Raw genomic sequence first — 16,855 nt, forward strand, 5'->3', positions numbered from 1 at the left:
GCAAAATCAACAGACAGCCCTGGCACACCAGCCTCACCAAAGAACTGAGGCAAGCTTCTAGGGCTGCTGAGCGGAGATGGAAAAGATCCCACTCCAACGAGCACTTCATCGCATTCAAACAGTCCCTCACTACTTTCAAGACCACACTCGCCACTGCAAAACAAACCTACTTCTCATCTCTCATATCCTCCCTGTCTCACAACCCTAAACAGTTATTCAATACCTTCAACTCTCTCCTCCGTCCCCCAGCACCTCCTCCCTCCCCACTCATCTCGGCTAAAGACTTTGATGTTCTCAATCTTCTGCTTGAAAAATGAGGCAGACAGTTTTAGTCGACAACCCCCAGAGCCCTTCCTCCCAACTACCCTGCCCTCCACCTCCAAAACCAACTTCTCCATCATTACAGAAGATCGACTCTCCACTCTACTCTCAAGATCGCATCTCACCACCTGTGCACTTGACCCGATCCCTTCCCACTTCATCCCAAACCTTGCCAGTCTTCATCCCAACTCTATCCCATCTCTTTAACCTATCACTAACAACTGGTGTTTTCCCCTCAAGCTTTAAACATGCCTCAATCACACCTATCCTCAAAAAGCCCTCTCTTGACCCATCCTCTGTATCTAGCTATCGCCCTATATCACTTCTCCCCTATGCCTCAAAACTACTGGAACAACACGTCCATCTTGAACTGTCCTCCCATCTATCTTCCTGCTCCCTCTTCGACTGCTTGCAATCAGGCTTCCGGTCACACCACTCCACTGAAACTGCCCTAAGGTCACCAATGACCTATTAATTGCCAAGAGCAAGCGACACTACTCTATCCTCCTGGACCTGTCCTCTGCCTTTGATACAGTGGACCATTCCCTATTACTACAGACCCTCTCATCCCTTGGCCCTATCCTGGATCTCGTCATACCTAACTAACCGAACATTCAGTGTCTCCCATTCACACACCACTTCCTCACCTCACCCTCTATCTGTCGGAGTCCCGCAAGGTTCAGTTCTAGGGCCCCTGCTCTTCTCCATTTACGCTTTTGGCCTGGGACAGCTCACAGAATCTCATGGTTTTCAGTATCATCTCTATGCTGATGACACACAGATCTAAATCTCTGGACCAGATATCACCACCCTACTAACCAGAATCCCTCAATGTCTATCCGCTATCTCATCCTTCGCTAGATTTCTAAAACTTAACATGGACAAAACAGAATTCATTGTCTTTCCCCCATCTCACGCGACCCCCCAATGAACCTATCCATTACAGTAAACAGCTGCCCACTCTCCTCTGTCCCACAAGCTCGCTGCCTCGGGGTACTCCTTGACACTGATCTCTCCTTCAAACCGCATATCCAAGCCCTTTCCATTTCCTGTGCCTTCAACTCAAAAATATTTCACAGATCCGTACTTTCCTTAACCAAGAGTCTGCAAAAACCCTAGTCCATGCCCTCATCTCCCGCCTCGACTACTGTAACCTCCTGCTCTGTGGCCTCCCCTCTAACACTCTTGCACCCCTCTCCCCTCTGTCAATCCCTTCACTGGCTCCCCATTACCCAGAGACTCCAGTACAAAAGCCTAACCATGACATACAAAGCCATCCACAACCTTTCTCCTCCATACATCTGTGACCTCGTCTCCTGTTACTTTCCTGCACGCAACCTCTGATCCTCACAAGATCTCCTTCTCTACTCCCCTCTTCCCACAGTCGCATACAAGATTTCTCTTGCGCATCCCCCCTACTCTGGAACTCTCTACCACAACATATCAGACTTTCACCTACCATCGAAACCTTCAAAAAGAACCTGAAGACCTACCTCTTCCGGCAAGCCTACAGCCACCACCGATTGACCAAACCACTGCATGACCAGCTCTATCCTCACCTACTGTATCCTCACCCATCCCTTGTAGATTGTGAGCCCTCGCGGGCAGGGTCCTCTCTCCCTCTGTACCAGCTGTGACTTGTATTGTTCAAGATTATTGTACTTGTTTTTATTATGTATACCCCTCCTCACATGTAAAGCACCATGGAATAAATGGTGCTATAATAATAAATAATAATAATTCCATCTCTGCCCAATATATTTGATGTTTGCTTTTCCTCAGCATCATGTATGGGACTGTTGGGCGGCAGCTACGCTCGTTAGTTTATTGGTAAAGCAAAGCTTAAGGTATCACTGAAAATTTTTTTTTTTTACCGATATACGGATTGGTTAAAAGAGTATCTCGGGGACATAGAAAAGCTGAGCACTTACTGCATAGTTCATCTGTAGGAAAAATCCATCAAATAACGGCGCAGATGTTAAAATCCACAGTGCAAGGATGAGATACACAATCCGACCTGTGTGGATGAAGCCACAATGCAATATAAAGGAGGTTGCACAAGTGCAAAATACTAATAAATGTGTGTGATGGAGAGTGGATGTTATCTAACTATGGGTAAACTAAAGTGGCTGTCTGATAGACACCATTAAAGGGCACCTGACACCTATTAACTAAATACAAGACTGAATTTGTCTATTAGGTCATTTTAGGCAAACTATTGTTTGAAAAGGTGAGAAAAAAAAAATCACTAAATACTGAATCCTAGAATGTTTGAGCTGGAAGGGACCTCCAAGGTAATCATGTCCAACTTCCTGCTCAATGTAGGATTCAATAAACCATCTCGGACAGATGTCTGTCCAGCCTCTGTTTGAAGACTTCCATTGAAGGAAAATTCACCACTTACTGATCTTTGCCCAAAGTTCTTTATCCTGCTTGGTCCAAAAATTAGAACCAGTCCTATCCACTTTTTTCACTAGCAGTCCCACTGAGATCTTAGATCTTCTCTTTTACTCTCCTTGAATTCTAAATCCTGCAGATGCTTGTAAACACAACTTCCTGCATGTGCAGCAGAGTTCAAGCCTCGGTGATACAATGTGCATGGCCAAAATTGCACTGTTCACCAACACCCACAGGATTTAGAATCCAGGGTGAAGAGTATGAGAGCACATCCGAGATCCCAGTCACACCTCAGTGGGAGAGCTAAATGGAGGCTAGGTAGGACTGGCCTGTGCGTCATGCTAGTGGGAGGCAGGGCAGGATTGGTCAGTGTTTAGCGCTAGCGGGAGGCAGGCCAGGACTGGTCAGTGTGTAGTGCTAGCGGAGGTTGGGCAGGATCGGTCAGTGTGTAGTTAGCGGAGACTGGGCAGGACTGGTCAGTGCGTAGCGCTAGCGGAAGGCAGGACCAGTCAGTGTGTAGTGCTAGCGGAGGCTGGTCAGGACTGGTCAATGCGTAGCGCTAGCGGGAGGCAGGACCGGTCAGTGTGTGGTGCTAGCGGAGGCTGGGCAGGACTGGTCAATGCGTAGCGCTAGCGGGAGGCAGGACCGGTCAGTGTGTAGGGCTAGCGGAGGTTGGGCAGGACCGGTCAATGTGTAGTGCTAGCGGAGGCTGGGCAGGACCGGTCAGTGTGTAGTGTTAGCGGAGGCTGGGCAGGACTGGTCAATGCGTAGCACTAGTGGGAGGTAGAGCAGGACTGGTTAGAACATAGTGCTAGTGGGACTAGTCAGTGTGTAGGGCACAACATTTGGACTGGTTATTAGAATATGCAGAGAAAAAAAAACTTGGAAAAGTTGAGAATCGCTATATACTGTGAGATTTGCACAAAGTGGGCTGTAACAGTTGTTGATCATGTGGTCAGGTTTCCTCTAACAAAGGATAATGGGCATGTTGAACTCGAGGATGTTTTTTTTGCTTTGTATTTTTGCACTCCAAAGCCTACAGGTCGCTTCTCCATCCACAGTGATTGACATTGAAGGAAGGCTCATTTCTTGCCTACAGTGGGACATATTTTTATTGTTGACTTCACATAGTCACATAAAAGGGGAATAAATATTTTAAATCCATTTATTATTTGCTAGAGCTCTATTGGAGTAATACTTTTCTAAGGAACTGCTAGGAAGAGCACATTATCTCATGTACTGTAGCTCCCAGCAGTATAGTCATGGGTGGAAAGCTAATGCGTTCAGCGTCTGCTCTGCCGCCTTGCATACATTTCCCATCACCATGGAAGTAGAAAGCATGGCTGGCCTCTGGGAACTATAAAGTGCCCTATCTAATACTATCAGACTGCAAGATACTAGAGCTGGGATCAATAAAAACAAGCAGACACTGGGATGGCAGGATGCACTTCAGCACAAGGGCTGTCGGCAGAAGAAAAATAGCTCGAACCATTAACTGGTTCCCATTTGCAAACTCCAGTGTCCACGTAATATGCACAGCTCAGTGCACTTTTCGATACAGCAGTTTACTGTCATGCAGCAAGGAACCAGGTGTCCTATCGTGCTGCAAAATCTTGAAGTTGGCTGAAATAAAACATTTAACAAATAATTGGTTACAGTCAACACAATGGCAGGAATCTTAAATGGGGTTGTCCGGTTTGCAGACTTATCGGTTTTGACTGAACAACCCCTTTAAGGGTGCATTCCAATCTCACCAGAATAAGCCGTGACCGAAATGGGTTTTCCAGGATATATTGAGGACTCCGGGTTGGGTTAAACCAGATGACCATGTATTCTCTCACTGAGAGAATCTGGGCAATTATGCAAAGCCCACGCTGGAGAGTTTGACCAGAACGCAATTATAGTGTGATCCGATTCTCTGATGTGAAGACTGCAAAAAAATTTCTATTCTCCATTCTTTAAGGCCGTGGAAATCGAATTGCACTCAATGTCATCAGAGTACAGTCTGATGGTTTCCACTGACTTGCGTGGTCGAGTGCAATCTGAATATCAGATCCAGCTTGGTCGGGCATGCAGAAATTTTCTTCCCACGGATTGACACTGTAAAAGGGGAAAATCTGACAGGTGGACGGTCCAATAATAACTTTGGTCCAAGTGCAATCTGAGGTTTTGTTGGATCGCACTTGAACAGAAAACAGTCATGTGCACAAGCCCTTAGGATAGGTTATTGAAATGAATTGATGCCGGGTTGCAGTACCCAGGAATGACCACAGAATGGCCCGAGGAGCTGTTGTGTTCTTTTGCATACAGTAAACTTCAGACAGCCACTGTGCATAAGGTGGGAGTGCTGGGGTGTTCTCCACCCATTTAATAATGATACCCTTAAGTATCGGTCCAGGACTTCCCCTTTGATGAACACTAAAGGTATCGTCACACTCAGCGACGCTGCGGCGATATAGACAACGAGCCGACCTAAACTAGATCGCTGGAGCGTCGCTGTTTAGGTCGCTGTAGAGACGTCAAACAGCAACTCCAGAACGATGCAGGAGCGATCCAGTGACGTAACGGCGACTCACTTCTCGTTCTCGCTGGTTGTTAGCTCCATGTCAAACAGCGGGAGTGTACCGACTGGCTAGAAGGAGACGCTGCGACGCCCCCTATGCTCGTTGCTGGCGTCATTGCTTTTGATGTCAAACATGGCAATAAGACACTTGTACCTGTAGCAGTAAGACTTTTTTTTTTTATTCATTCAGCCGTCCGTGTTGTAACTGTTTTTTTCTCATGTATACAATACGAACCCATTACAACCTATGGTGCTATTCACATGTCCATGTTTTTCATGGAAGTGTGTCCATGCAAAACACGGAGAGGAGACATGTTTTTTTCCCGGCAGCACGGATGAAAAGGGCCAATACAAGTCTATAGGTCCGTGATAAACGTACAGCACATGGATGGCATCCGTAAGCTGCCCGTATTTAGCATTGCAAAATATAGGAGCAATTTATTTATTCATCAGTGAAAAACAATGATGTCACAAGGATGGTAAAAATGGACTTACGGACTGTACACTTTTGACAGCGGTATCATTTTTTCGTGTATGTTAAACCCCTTAAACCCCCCTGGAGGTATTTCTGTTTTTCACTCCCCTTCTTCACAGAGCCATAACTTTTTTTTATTTTTCCATCAATATGGTTATGTGAGGGCTTGTTTTTTGCGGGACAAGTTGTACTTTTGAACAACACCATTGGTTTTAACATATCGTGTACTAGAGAATGGGGAAAAAATCCAAATGCGGAGAAACTGCAAAAAAGTGCAATTTTTTTTTTAGCTTTTTACTAGAGTATCTAAATGCTAAAACTGACCTGCCATTATGATTCTCCAGGTTATTACAAGTTTATAGACACCAAACATGTCTAGGTTCTTTTTTACCCAAGTGGTGAAAAAAAAAAATTCCAAAGACACTACCCGTAGCGTCTCCATTGTTTGTAATCTCAGGTTGTGTGAGAGCTTAGGTTTTGCGTGCCAAGCAGACGTTTTTAAAAATAGCATTTTTGGTGCAGATACGATCTTTTGATCGCCCTTTATTGCATTTTAATGCAATTTTGCGGCGACAAAAAAACTGGCGTTTTGACTTTCTCGTTACGCCGTTTAGCAATCGGGTTAATTTTTTTTTATATTGATAGATCGGGCGGCGATACTAAATGTGTGTATATTTGATATTTTTATGGTTTTATTTTGAACGGGACAAAAGGGAGGTGATTTGCACTTTTATATTTTTAAAACTTTTTTTTTACTTTTGGCATGCTTCAATAGTTTCCATGGGAGACTAGAAGTTGCCATAACCTGATCGACTCTGCTACATACAGGCAATGATCAGATCGCTTGTATGTAGCAGAATTGCTGACTTGCTATGAGCACCGACCACCGGTTAACAGCCATTGGTGGATCAAAATTCCACCCGCAGCTGTTAGAGGCACATGTCAGCTGTTCAAAACAGTGGACATGTGCCAGAAAAGATGTGGGCTCGACGCTGGAACCCACATCAAAGGGAGGGTGTCTGACATCGGCATACTATTACGCCCGATGTCAGAAAGGGGTTAAACACGGCAGTGTCAATAAGGCCTAAGGCTGGCTTCACATTACAGTAATAAAACTTTGGAAGGACAGATATCGGCAAATTCAGTTTGAATCACTTACATCTGTTCAGCCGCAAAGCAGAAGAGCACAGGAGCTGCCTCTGTTGACAAGCAATAGACTGGCCAGTAAAGACTAGTGCATGATGCCATTTTTTTTTCCACGTGACCATGACTTTGCATAAAAATTCACTTGTGCTCTTGCACTTTGGTCAGAATTGCGTCAGTGTGTTGGCCCTTCAGCACACATGCCTGAATGATCATTTATCCCCAATGAGCAACAGAGAGAAAAATCATCAAAACAAGATAGAAAACGGATGATGTTTTGAGCCATTTCCGGTGAAGCAAGTGCCCAGCAGGCAAGAAAGTTGTATCAATCTAAGCTTTGAGTACCTGCCTTAAAGAAAATGCTTTGGACTCTTTAGAAGCATTAACTGTTATACAGTCTCTTCACTGTCAAGGTTAATGCACACGGCAGCTTCACAGATTTGTGTTTATACGGACCAATATTAGTGAATTCATAGCTGTGGTGAGTTTATGCAGGTACGGTATTTTGCAGAATATGACAAGTCGTGGAGTATTATACACGTTTAGCTACGCAAAGTGCTGTGTTCTTGGCACACAGCTTGGAAAGTTTGAAACAAGTGGTAAAAAGTGCTAAGAACTGGGGGGAAAAAACAAGCAAAGCTCATTGTGTCCTACTCTTTAATACCACATGTATTTGCATTATATAGAATTTTGTTCCACAGATACTTAAAAAGAAAACAAAAAAATTAAAAGAAATTAATTTTTATTTCAGACAATCCCCAAAACAAAATAATAAACAAAAACACTTCTTCCCGTCGTAACAAGCTACTTTACAGGCCCTTTTGAATACTTCATCAGCTTGCTCCCTTCTCCAGTCTAAAAGTAACAGGAAAGCAATTCTCTTTTACACAATTTTATAGTGACACACAGTGAATAGTTAGAAGCTCAGTGCAACACAAATCACATTAAAAAAACAACCCACCCCGCGAAAGAACAAATGCACCAGCCTGATCACCCCTCCACCCGACAACAGTGGATCGTACGACATGGAGCGCTATACAAAAGGATCTTGTACCCATCATCCAAGGTCACCAAGTGCAGATGTCACAGCAGATATTTGTCACCTGAAGGGGTTTAGTACCTGTTTGGTGAGAATGAAGCAGGGCCATACATGTTAAATAAATGTTTTTTTGGGGGCCGACAGCCATCTCGCCCTCCCCTCTAGACGCACGCTTCGTCAACCTGATCACCCATGGGTTGACTATGAAGAGGGAAATAAGCTGCTGTCAGGCATCTCTGACAGCGGTTTTCCTCCCTTGATCAAATGATCGGGCATGTTGAATGAAACATACTGCCTTCATCTAATCCTGTGGGACAATTGGGGCATTCCCAACCAAAGTTCATTTACACAGAACCCCAATACTCCAAACAAAACTAACAGGTTTGATTAGCCATGTATACTAATAAGAGAACCATCCAATTCATGTTGATCAAAATTGTTATGATCCATTGTATGGAGCCTAAAGTACTTTTATTATATAGAAACTAAAATCCTGTGGCTGGTTTAGCACGTGTTAAATTAACCCCTTAAAAGTTTTTTTTTTTTTTTCTAAATAGGTTCCAAATTCTGCACTTATATAAACCCTAATGTATTTAGAAAAGCAGCCAGAGCTCCAAATCTCCATCTATAAGAAAACGCTGGGCTCACAACGACGTTCCATTATTCTGCTCTGCCATAGGTGTGAAACAGCTAAATTAATGGCCGTGTCGGATCAGTCACATGAGCAGTGCCAAACAGTCCCTATGGGGTTGGCCGTGCCGGATCAGTCACATGAGGAGTGCCGAACAGTCCCTATGGGGTTGGCCGTTCCGGATCAGTCACATGAGGAGTGCCAAACAGCCCCCATGGGGTTGGCAGTGCCGTATCAGTTACATGAGGAGTGCCGAACAGTCCCTATGGGGTTCATCGGGTTGGCCGTGCCAGATAAGTCACATGAGGAGTGCCAAACAGTCCCTATGAGGTTCATCGTGTTGGCCGTGCCGGATCAGTCACGAGGAGTGCCAAACTGTCCCTATGAGGTTCGTGTTGGCCGTGCCGGATCAGTCACATGAGGAGTGCTGAACAGTCCCTATGGAGTTCATCGGGTTGGCCGTGCCGGATCAGTCACATGAGGAGTGCTGAACAGTCCCTATGGAGTTCATCGGGTTGCAGTCAGTGTCCAGTAAAACACCACTATTTTGTCCAGTATTTTTGGTGGAAACCTATCCTAACTTGCTGGCAGAATGTACCAAACACTTCGGCATTAATGGGACCTTTGCATATCATGCAATTGCGTTGAATATATAATATGCAGTTCATGATGGCCACAATCGGCAGTCACATCAGCTTTTAATTATATGTAGATAATTTGGAGTGCTGTATCAGTAAATTGAAGCTGAAATTGCTATCAAAGTTCTATTAAGAGATAAAGCAGAAGAGTTTTGGATAAGAAAAGGTGGGATATTCATTTCAACGACTGCCTTACAGTACACGTCTAGTGCTGGCCGGGTATTTTGGAATTTCTCCATCAGGGGGATGACATTACATTGTTCTTTACAGTGTAGGGAATGTTCCAGGTCTCCTGCTGCCAGGAAAAAGGAAAGATGCGACACAAGCATGGAGTGGAGGAGAGGGACACTTTAGAAGTCTGCTAACTTTCCAGAAAACAGAAGCGACTCTCCATAACATTTTTTGCTTGTTTTCTTAGTTATGTAACTAACGCATTTCTACACTTATTTCTCAGTATAGACGTGAAATATAAATTAAATTCTGCATTGTTAAATAATAAAAACTTGGGTTGCGGTGTAAGAAAATCTAATATATTGGTTAATGTGGCATTTCGTGGAACAGAACAGTGATCGAACTAAGTAGCTGGACAGAAACAGAGGAGAGAAGACTTTCTGAAGGGTGAGGGGTGTGAGAGGGCAGAAAAAGCGGATGTTTAGGGTGTTAACATAGACCTGACAAATAAATAATTTTAATAAGGTGAATGACCTGTTTAAAGATCAAATAAGAAAGATCAAAGGGTGAAAGATCATGGATTCTACCAGTGAAGGCAGGAATGAGATGGGACAGAGGCGACATAACATTACCATGAGATGATGAAAGCAGAAAGAAAAATAAAAAAAGTATAGATCATATAGCGGCCTGGTTTCAATACCCACTTTTGAGCGAGGCAAAACGCAAAGAGGTGAATGTGTAAGATGCAGGAATTACAGATACGAGTTGCTAGCTCCTTACCCAACTTTTAAGGATGTAATGAATCGGGAATCATTTCTTACAATTCATGACAATGCTGACACAGACACTCTCGTCCTGCAAAGGGGAACCATGTACACACACGTAGACATGAAGTACATGCATACAAAAGGTTCCTGTGAGCTATATAAAGGCAGCCAATTTATGGAATAGTAATGAGATATGTAGCCAGTGTGTATACTGTAAGACCCTCCCAGCCCACCCACCCGCCCTACATATTGATTCTTCACTCTGTTTTCTTCTTCAGCGCTGCTGGAAGTTTTGCCTGAATCCTACAAAGGAAGGAAATAAAAAAAAGGGAAAGGAAAAATGTTAATGCACAATGTAAGATCTAAATCACAAATAAGAATTTTTACTCTGATAATGTAACAAAAGGAATCCGTCAGCAGCTTTCACGTTTCTCTCAGATAAAATGATTTAATCTGGGGAAAGTGCGAAATCTGCAGCCAATGAGTGGTCGGTAATCGGCTGCAGTGCTTATGTGAGAGAATATCACGCACACAAGCGCTGGAAGACAGCACCGACATTGCCTGAATGGTGATGATCCGGGAAGGGAGTATAACACTTATTTCACATGGGGTACGGATGCATTTTTAAAAAAATGTTTTTAAAGTAGTGTGGACCATTCCTTTAATATTTAAATAGAAATATCATACTAAAACAAATCTTAAAAATTTGTCCTGTTTGCCAACTTAATTTTTTTTTCCACCTGCAGTTGTGATTTGTTGTGCTGCAGGAAGCTGGCATGAAAGTGATGTTGTTCCAGAATATATATAGGGTTCTGTAGAACTTTAGTCACATGCATTGTACTACACTTTTGTTGCAAGTCTTATCATAAGAACATGTGGTCTTACTCCTTTAATATTATGAGTCTAATAATGCGTCTCAGTATTATATGTCTCATTGTGGAAGGTTTTAACCATACATTTCCCACAATATCTTACATGCATATTTTTTAAATTTTCCGATTGTAAGATGATACAGAATATCTTGCTATCAATTGATTTTTTTTTTTATTCTAAAAATGAACTTACTTCTCAGTTATCGACTTCACATGGCTGTGTACCAGAGATACATAATGATCAATCTGTACCTAAGGGGAAGAAAAATGAGACGAACATGAAAACCATACTACAAAAAAGTTTACTTAAATGGGCTATAAAGTGCATTGGGCGCTAAATGTTTGGAGTTACATTGTTCCGCTCCGAACATTGCTTATGTTTAGTCACTGTTGCAGCGAATATCACTGACTGATGGGGGTGCTGAGTGTCAGACTCTTGCTGATCTCTTATCCGTCTAAGGGTATTAGCACTTGCAACACTGCAATTCTGCTGGACGGTCTGAACAGAGAAGACTGCGGCAATACTTTTTAAAACTGGGGTTCAGCCCAACATTTCACTCTTTGAATTGGAAAGTGTTAAATCTAGTGATCAGTGAACGTGCTTGGATAAGGTGTTATCTGAGCATGCTCGGGTGCTAACCGAGTGTCTTCGGCAAATATGTTGGAGTCCTCACCTCTGTATGTCTTAGGGCTGTTTGACAACATAGGCAATCCTTGCTTGTGTTGCAGCTGTTGAACAGCAGAGAGACATGCAGCCGCGGGGACGCAAACTTACTTTGTGAGCACATCGAAGACACTCAGCACTCGTGCTCAGATAACACTGTATCCCAGCACGTTCGTTTATCACTAGTAAAATCCATTGCAACAGCTCCAGCATAAATTGACCTACTGCGGACATCAGATCAGCAGAGTGGATACATTTACATGTGTAGGAGATTTCTTACACTGTTACTGGAACATGCACTGAATTTTCCCAACTGTAAAATCAACTTCTTATGCCCCCCCCCCCCTCTGTAGCAAAATGCATTAGGAAAGAAACACTAAACACAAAAAATACAAGGACATTATGTGTCGCTGCATGTGACATGCATTAAATGGCCGTGTTGTGTTGAGACCTCTAGAGACACCAACATCCATAGGCCCCGACTAGGTATATGAAAAAAGGATTTTCTGATGTGACAACGCTGTCATGTTTTTCTAGAACCCTTCTATTTTAGGCTCAGTATCGCCTAACCAGACCTACCTTGTATTTCTCATAGACAATCGGAGCAGTGAATGCAATCAGGACTCCTAGAGGAACAGGAAGGCACACAATGAGTCACTGAGGTCTATCATTGGATACATAAGCTTCGTGAACAGTTTCTTACCAAGAATGAGAAGTGTGATCCCGTTAAACACCGCTCCAACGTAGGTCATCAGCCACATAAGAAGGGCAAACTGGATAAAATTTGCAAAAGCGATTTGAGTATTTCCATACAGAAGCTACTAAATAATTGAAATATATTTCGGCATGCAAAATAGGGATTTTTGTGTACTCACTGTAAAATCCTTTTCTCCGAGCCACTCATTGGGGGACACAGGACCATGGGTGTTATGCTGCTGTCACTAGGAGGCTGACACTAAGTTGAGACAAAAAAAGTTAGCTCCTCCCCTGCAGTATACACCCTCATGCTGGCTTCCAGAGACCCAGTTCAGTGCAAAAGCAGTAGGAGATTAATAACAATATATTACATAACATTAGAGTATAACATGTCAGAGAAAGTAAAGAACCAAAAAGGTAACGAGCCATAAGGCTAACAGGGTGGGTGCTGTGTCCCCCAATGAGTGGCTTGGAGAAAAGGATTTTACGGTGAGTACACAAAAAATCCCTATTTCTCCTTCGCCACATTGGGGGACACAGGACCATGGGACGTCCCAAAGCAGTCCCTGGGTGGGGAACAATACAACCAAATAACTCTGTGTACCATCTGACTATAAGTGCACAACGGCAGAATACGTCTGCCAAGGGCCGCATCCGCGGAAGATGGAGTGTGGACATTGTAGTGCTTTGTGAAAGTATGCAGGCTAGACCATGTTGCGGCCTTGCAAACCTACTCCGCCGTTGCCTGGTGCCGAATGGCCCAGGAAGCACCCACTGACCGAGTAGAGTGTGCTCTAACCCCTGCCGGGATAGGCCTGCCCCTGACCTGATAAGATTCTTGGATAGCCAATCGGATCCATCTGGCCTTAGACGCGGCTGAACCCTTTCTGTGACCCTCTGGGAGGACAAAGAGGGAGTCCGATTTGCGGAAGGGAGCAGTCCTAGAAACGTACCTCCTGAGGGCCCGTACCACGTCCAAGGTGTAAAGGGCCTTTTCGACCCTATGTCTCGGCTCTGGGCAGAAGGAGGGAAGAATGATATCTTCATTAAGGTGGAAGGATGAAACCACCTTAGGGAGAAAAGCCGGAGATGGGCGTAAGACTACTTTGTCCTGGTGGAAGGAAAAAAAAGGCGCCCGGCAGGATAGTGCGGCCAACTCTGAGACGCGCCTGATAGATGTTACTGCCACAAGGAAGGCAACCTTCCAGGGGAGGATGGTCAGCGGGACGTCCTGCAGAGGTTCAAATGGAGATTCCTGAAGGACGCTCAGGACCAAATTGAGATCCCAGGTCTCTAACGGCATTCTGTAGGGGGGTACCACGTGGGAGACCCCTTAAATAAAGGTCCTGACTTGCAAGTTAGCAGCAATCTTACGCTGGAACAACACCGATAACGCTGAGATCTGACCCTTGAGGGAACTGAGCGCCAGGCCGGAATCCAAGCCGGACTGGAGAAATTCCAGAATGGAAGGAATGGAGAAAACGAGAGGGGGGCGACCGCAGAGCCTGCACCATGAGAAGGCGGCTTTCCAGGTGCGGTGATAGATGCGAGCGGAAGACATCTTGCGAGAGCTGATCATGGTGGTGATGACCTGCTGGGAGAAACCTGCTTGAGTTAGGATCCAGCTTTCAACAGCCAAGCCGTTAAAAGTAGGGCCCCTGAGCTCTGGTGGTAGATATGTCCTTGGCGCAGCAGATCTGGGCGGTCTGGTAACCGCCAGGGGACATCGGATACAAGATGAACGAGTTCCACATACCATGCGCGACGTGGCCAATCCGGAGCGATAAGGATCACCGGAACCCCCTCCATCTTGATTTTTCAGATCACTTTCGGCAACAGAGGAAGTGGAGGGAACACGTACGGGAATTGGAACCGGTGCCATGGGGATATCAGTGCATCCACCCCGACGGCCCGGGGATCCCGAGAACGTGCTATGAAGTTGGGGACCTTGGCGTTCAGTCTGGACGCCATCAGGTCCACGTCCGGAGTTCCCCAGCGAAGGCAGATTTGACAAAAAACCTCTGGATGGAGTTCCCACTCTCCCGAGGCGAGACCCTGACGGCTGAGAAATTCCGCCGCCCAATTCTCGATGCCCGGAATGTGCACTGCAGAAATGGTAGAGTGGATGGCCTCGGCCCAAAGGAGAATGTGGGAGACCTCCTGCATCGCCGCCCTGCTGTGGGTACCCCCTGATTGTTTATATACGCCACCGCTGTGATGTTGTTCGACTGAATTCGGATTGGGCGCCCCGCGAGCAGGAAGTGAAAGCGTCTCAGGACAAATCTGATAGCTCGGATCTTTAGAATGTTTATGGGAAGTTTCGACTCCCGAATCGTCCAACGCCCCTGGGCAGTGTGGTGGCGAAACATCGCTCCCCAACCGGGGAGACTGGCGTCGGTGGTCACCACCAGCCAATGGATCGGGAGAAAAGACCTCCCCTGGTTGAGAGATGATTCCAAAGTCCACCATTTGAGCGCTTGCCTGGTCTGCAGGGGCAGAGGACATGGCCGGTCGAGGGTTAAGGGACTCCTGTCCCAATTGTCCAGTAGAGCTTGCTGTAAGGGACGGAGATGCAGTTGAGCGAAGGGAATCCATTGCGGACACCATCTTCCCCAGGATTTTCATGGCAAACCTGCGGACAAGGGCGACAGAGCGTCCGGGCTCCCTGCTGAAGCGCTTGGGCCTTGGACCGAGGAAGACCAGCCCCTTGGACGTGTCCAGGATCATGCCTAGGAAAGAGATCTGTCGAGCTGGAACAGGGGAGGACTTGTCCAAGTTGATTAACCAGCCCAGGCGCGAAAGGGAATCCAACGTAATGCGGACTCTTGCTTCGCAGGCATGAAAAGATGGACCTTTGATCAGAAGGTCGTCTAAGTATGGCCACACGACCACTCCTCGGGAGTGTAGAATGGCCATGACAGCCGCTATGACCTTCGTGAATACCCTGGGCGCTGTGGCAAGACCGAAGGGTAAAGGCCATGAATTAAAAATGGTCCTCTAGGATGGCGAAACCATTTGATGTGGCGGAAAGATTGGGATATGAAGATAAGCATCTTTGATGTCTATTAATGCTAGGAACTCGCCTCTCCATCGAGGAGATGACCGACCGGAGGGATTCCATCCTGAAGTGCCGTACCCTTTACGTACTTGTTTAGGAGCTTCAAGTCCAAAATTAGGCGCACCATCCTGTCCTTTTTTGGCACGACGAAGAGGTTTGAGTAAAAACCTCTGAATCTCTCGCGTTCCGGAACCGGAACGATGACCCCGTTTTGGCGGAGGGATTCGATGGCGCAGTGAAGAGCGCGAGACTGAGCTCCCAAACTTGGGAGACGAGAGGGAAAAAACCGAGCTGGAGGGGAGGCGGAGAATTCTATTTTGTAACCAGAAGACACCAGGTCTCTGACCCATTCGTCGTGGATGACGGAAAGCCAGACGTGTCGAAAAAGAAGCAGGCGTCCGCCTACCTCGGTGGTGTCGACTGGAATTCTCCCCGAGTCATTGTGAAGGAAATCTGGAAGGCCTAGAACCTCTGGTTCTGGGTTGTCTAGGTTTTCCTCACCAGGACTGATTCGGTCTGTTAGAAGGCCGAGAGTCTCTGTCTGTGTGTGTAGATCGTTCTGATCTGGACGATGCTGTGGAGTTGGACCAGAAAGGGCCACCGCGAAAGGGGCGAAAACGAAAATGCTGTTGGCGCTGAAAAGCAGCTTTTGGCCTGTGTTGAGGGAGGAACTTGCTTTTCCCTCCTGTAGCATCGGAAATAAGTTGGTCCAATTTTTCTCCAAACAGGCGTCCGCCCTTAAAGGGAAGGGAAATCAGAGACTTTTTTGAGGAGGAATCCGCACGCCACTCTCTAAGCCAAATAGCTCTCCTGATGGTGATGGCGTTTGAAGCCGCGGTTGCCGCACAGTCTGCTGCGTCTAATGACGTGTACATCACATAATTTGCAGCCATAGCAATTTGTTTGGCGAGGTCCGCCGCCTCAGACGGAAGAGCCTGGTCCTGAATGGATTTTGCAAGGGCATCTGCCCAGAAAACCATTGCTTTGGCGACCCATGCCGCAGCGAAGGAAGGAGATAGGGAGGAACCTGAGGCTTCATACACTGAGCGCGCCAGAGAATCTAACTGGCGTTCTGTGGGATTTTTGATTGAAGCCCCGTCATGTACTGATAACAGCGTTTTCGTAGCCAAACGCGATACCGGAGGATCTACCAGCAGTGGTTCCGTCCAATCCTTGACCAGATCTGCGGAAAAGGAATACTTTGATTCCAGGACCTTTTTCCCCGTAAAGCGTTTATCCGGTCGCTCCCTGTGCCGCCGAACTATCTCTAGGAAATCTGGATGAGAGGCGAACACCTTATGGGATCGCTTGGTTCTCGTGAAGGAAACTGCGTGATCCGGAGCTGAATTAGGGTCATCATTAACCTTTAGCGCATGATTGACAGCCTCAATGAGGGAGTCAACAGTTGATCGGAACTCCG

At 45.8% G+C, this 16,855-nt stretch overlaps 1 protein-coding gene across 2 annotated transcripts in view; it reads right to left on the minus strand.

The window, feature by feature from the left end:
- Window positions 1-7,539: 7,539 nt before the first annotated feature.
- RTN3 (reticulon 3) overlaps window positions 7,540-16,855 on the minus strand; it is a 67,653-nt gene continuing 58,337 nt past the window's right edge. For both annotated transcript variants that reach the window (XM_077287663.1, XM_077287662.1), the window contains 4 exons: window positions 12,385-12,454; window positions 12,261-12,307; window positions 11,211-11,269; window positions 7,540-10,448 (listed from right to left, as the gene is read on the minus strand). In XM_077287663.1, the coding sequence (XP_077143778.1) occupies window positions 10,403-10,448; window positions 11,211-11,269; window positions 12,261-12,307; window positions 12,385-12,454 (222 nt within the window). In that variant the 3' untranslated portion in view covers window positions 7,540-10,402. The remainder of the gene's footprint in view (window positions 10,449-11,210; window positions 11,270-12,260; window positions 12,308-12,384; window positions 12,455-16,855) is intronic.

Source organism: Ranitomeya variabilis, chromosome 2, assembly GCF_051348905.1.
Source record: "Ranitomeya variabilis isolate aRanVar5 chromosome 2, aRanVar5.hap1, whole genome shotgun sequence".
In the NCBI taxonomy this organism is placed as follows: domain Eukaryota; kingdom Metazoa; phylum Chordata; class Amphibia; order Anura; family Dendrobatidae; genus Ranitomeya; species Ranitomeya variabilis.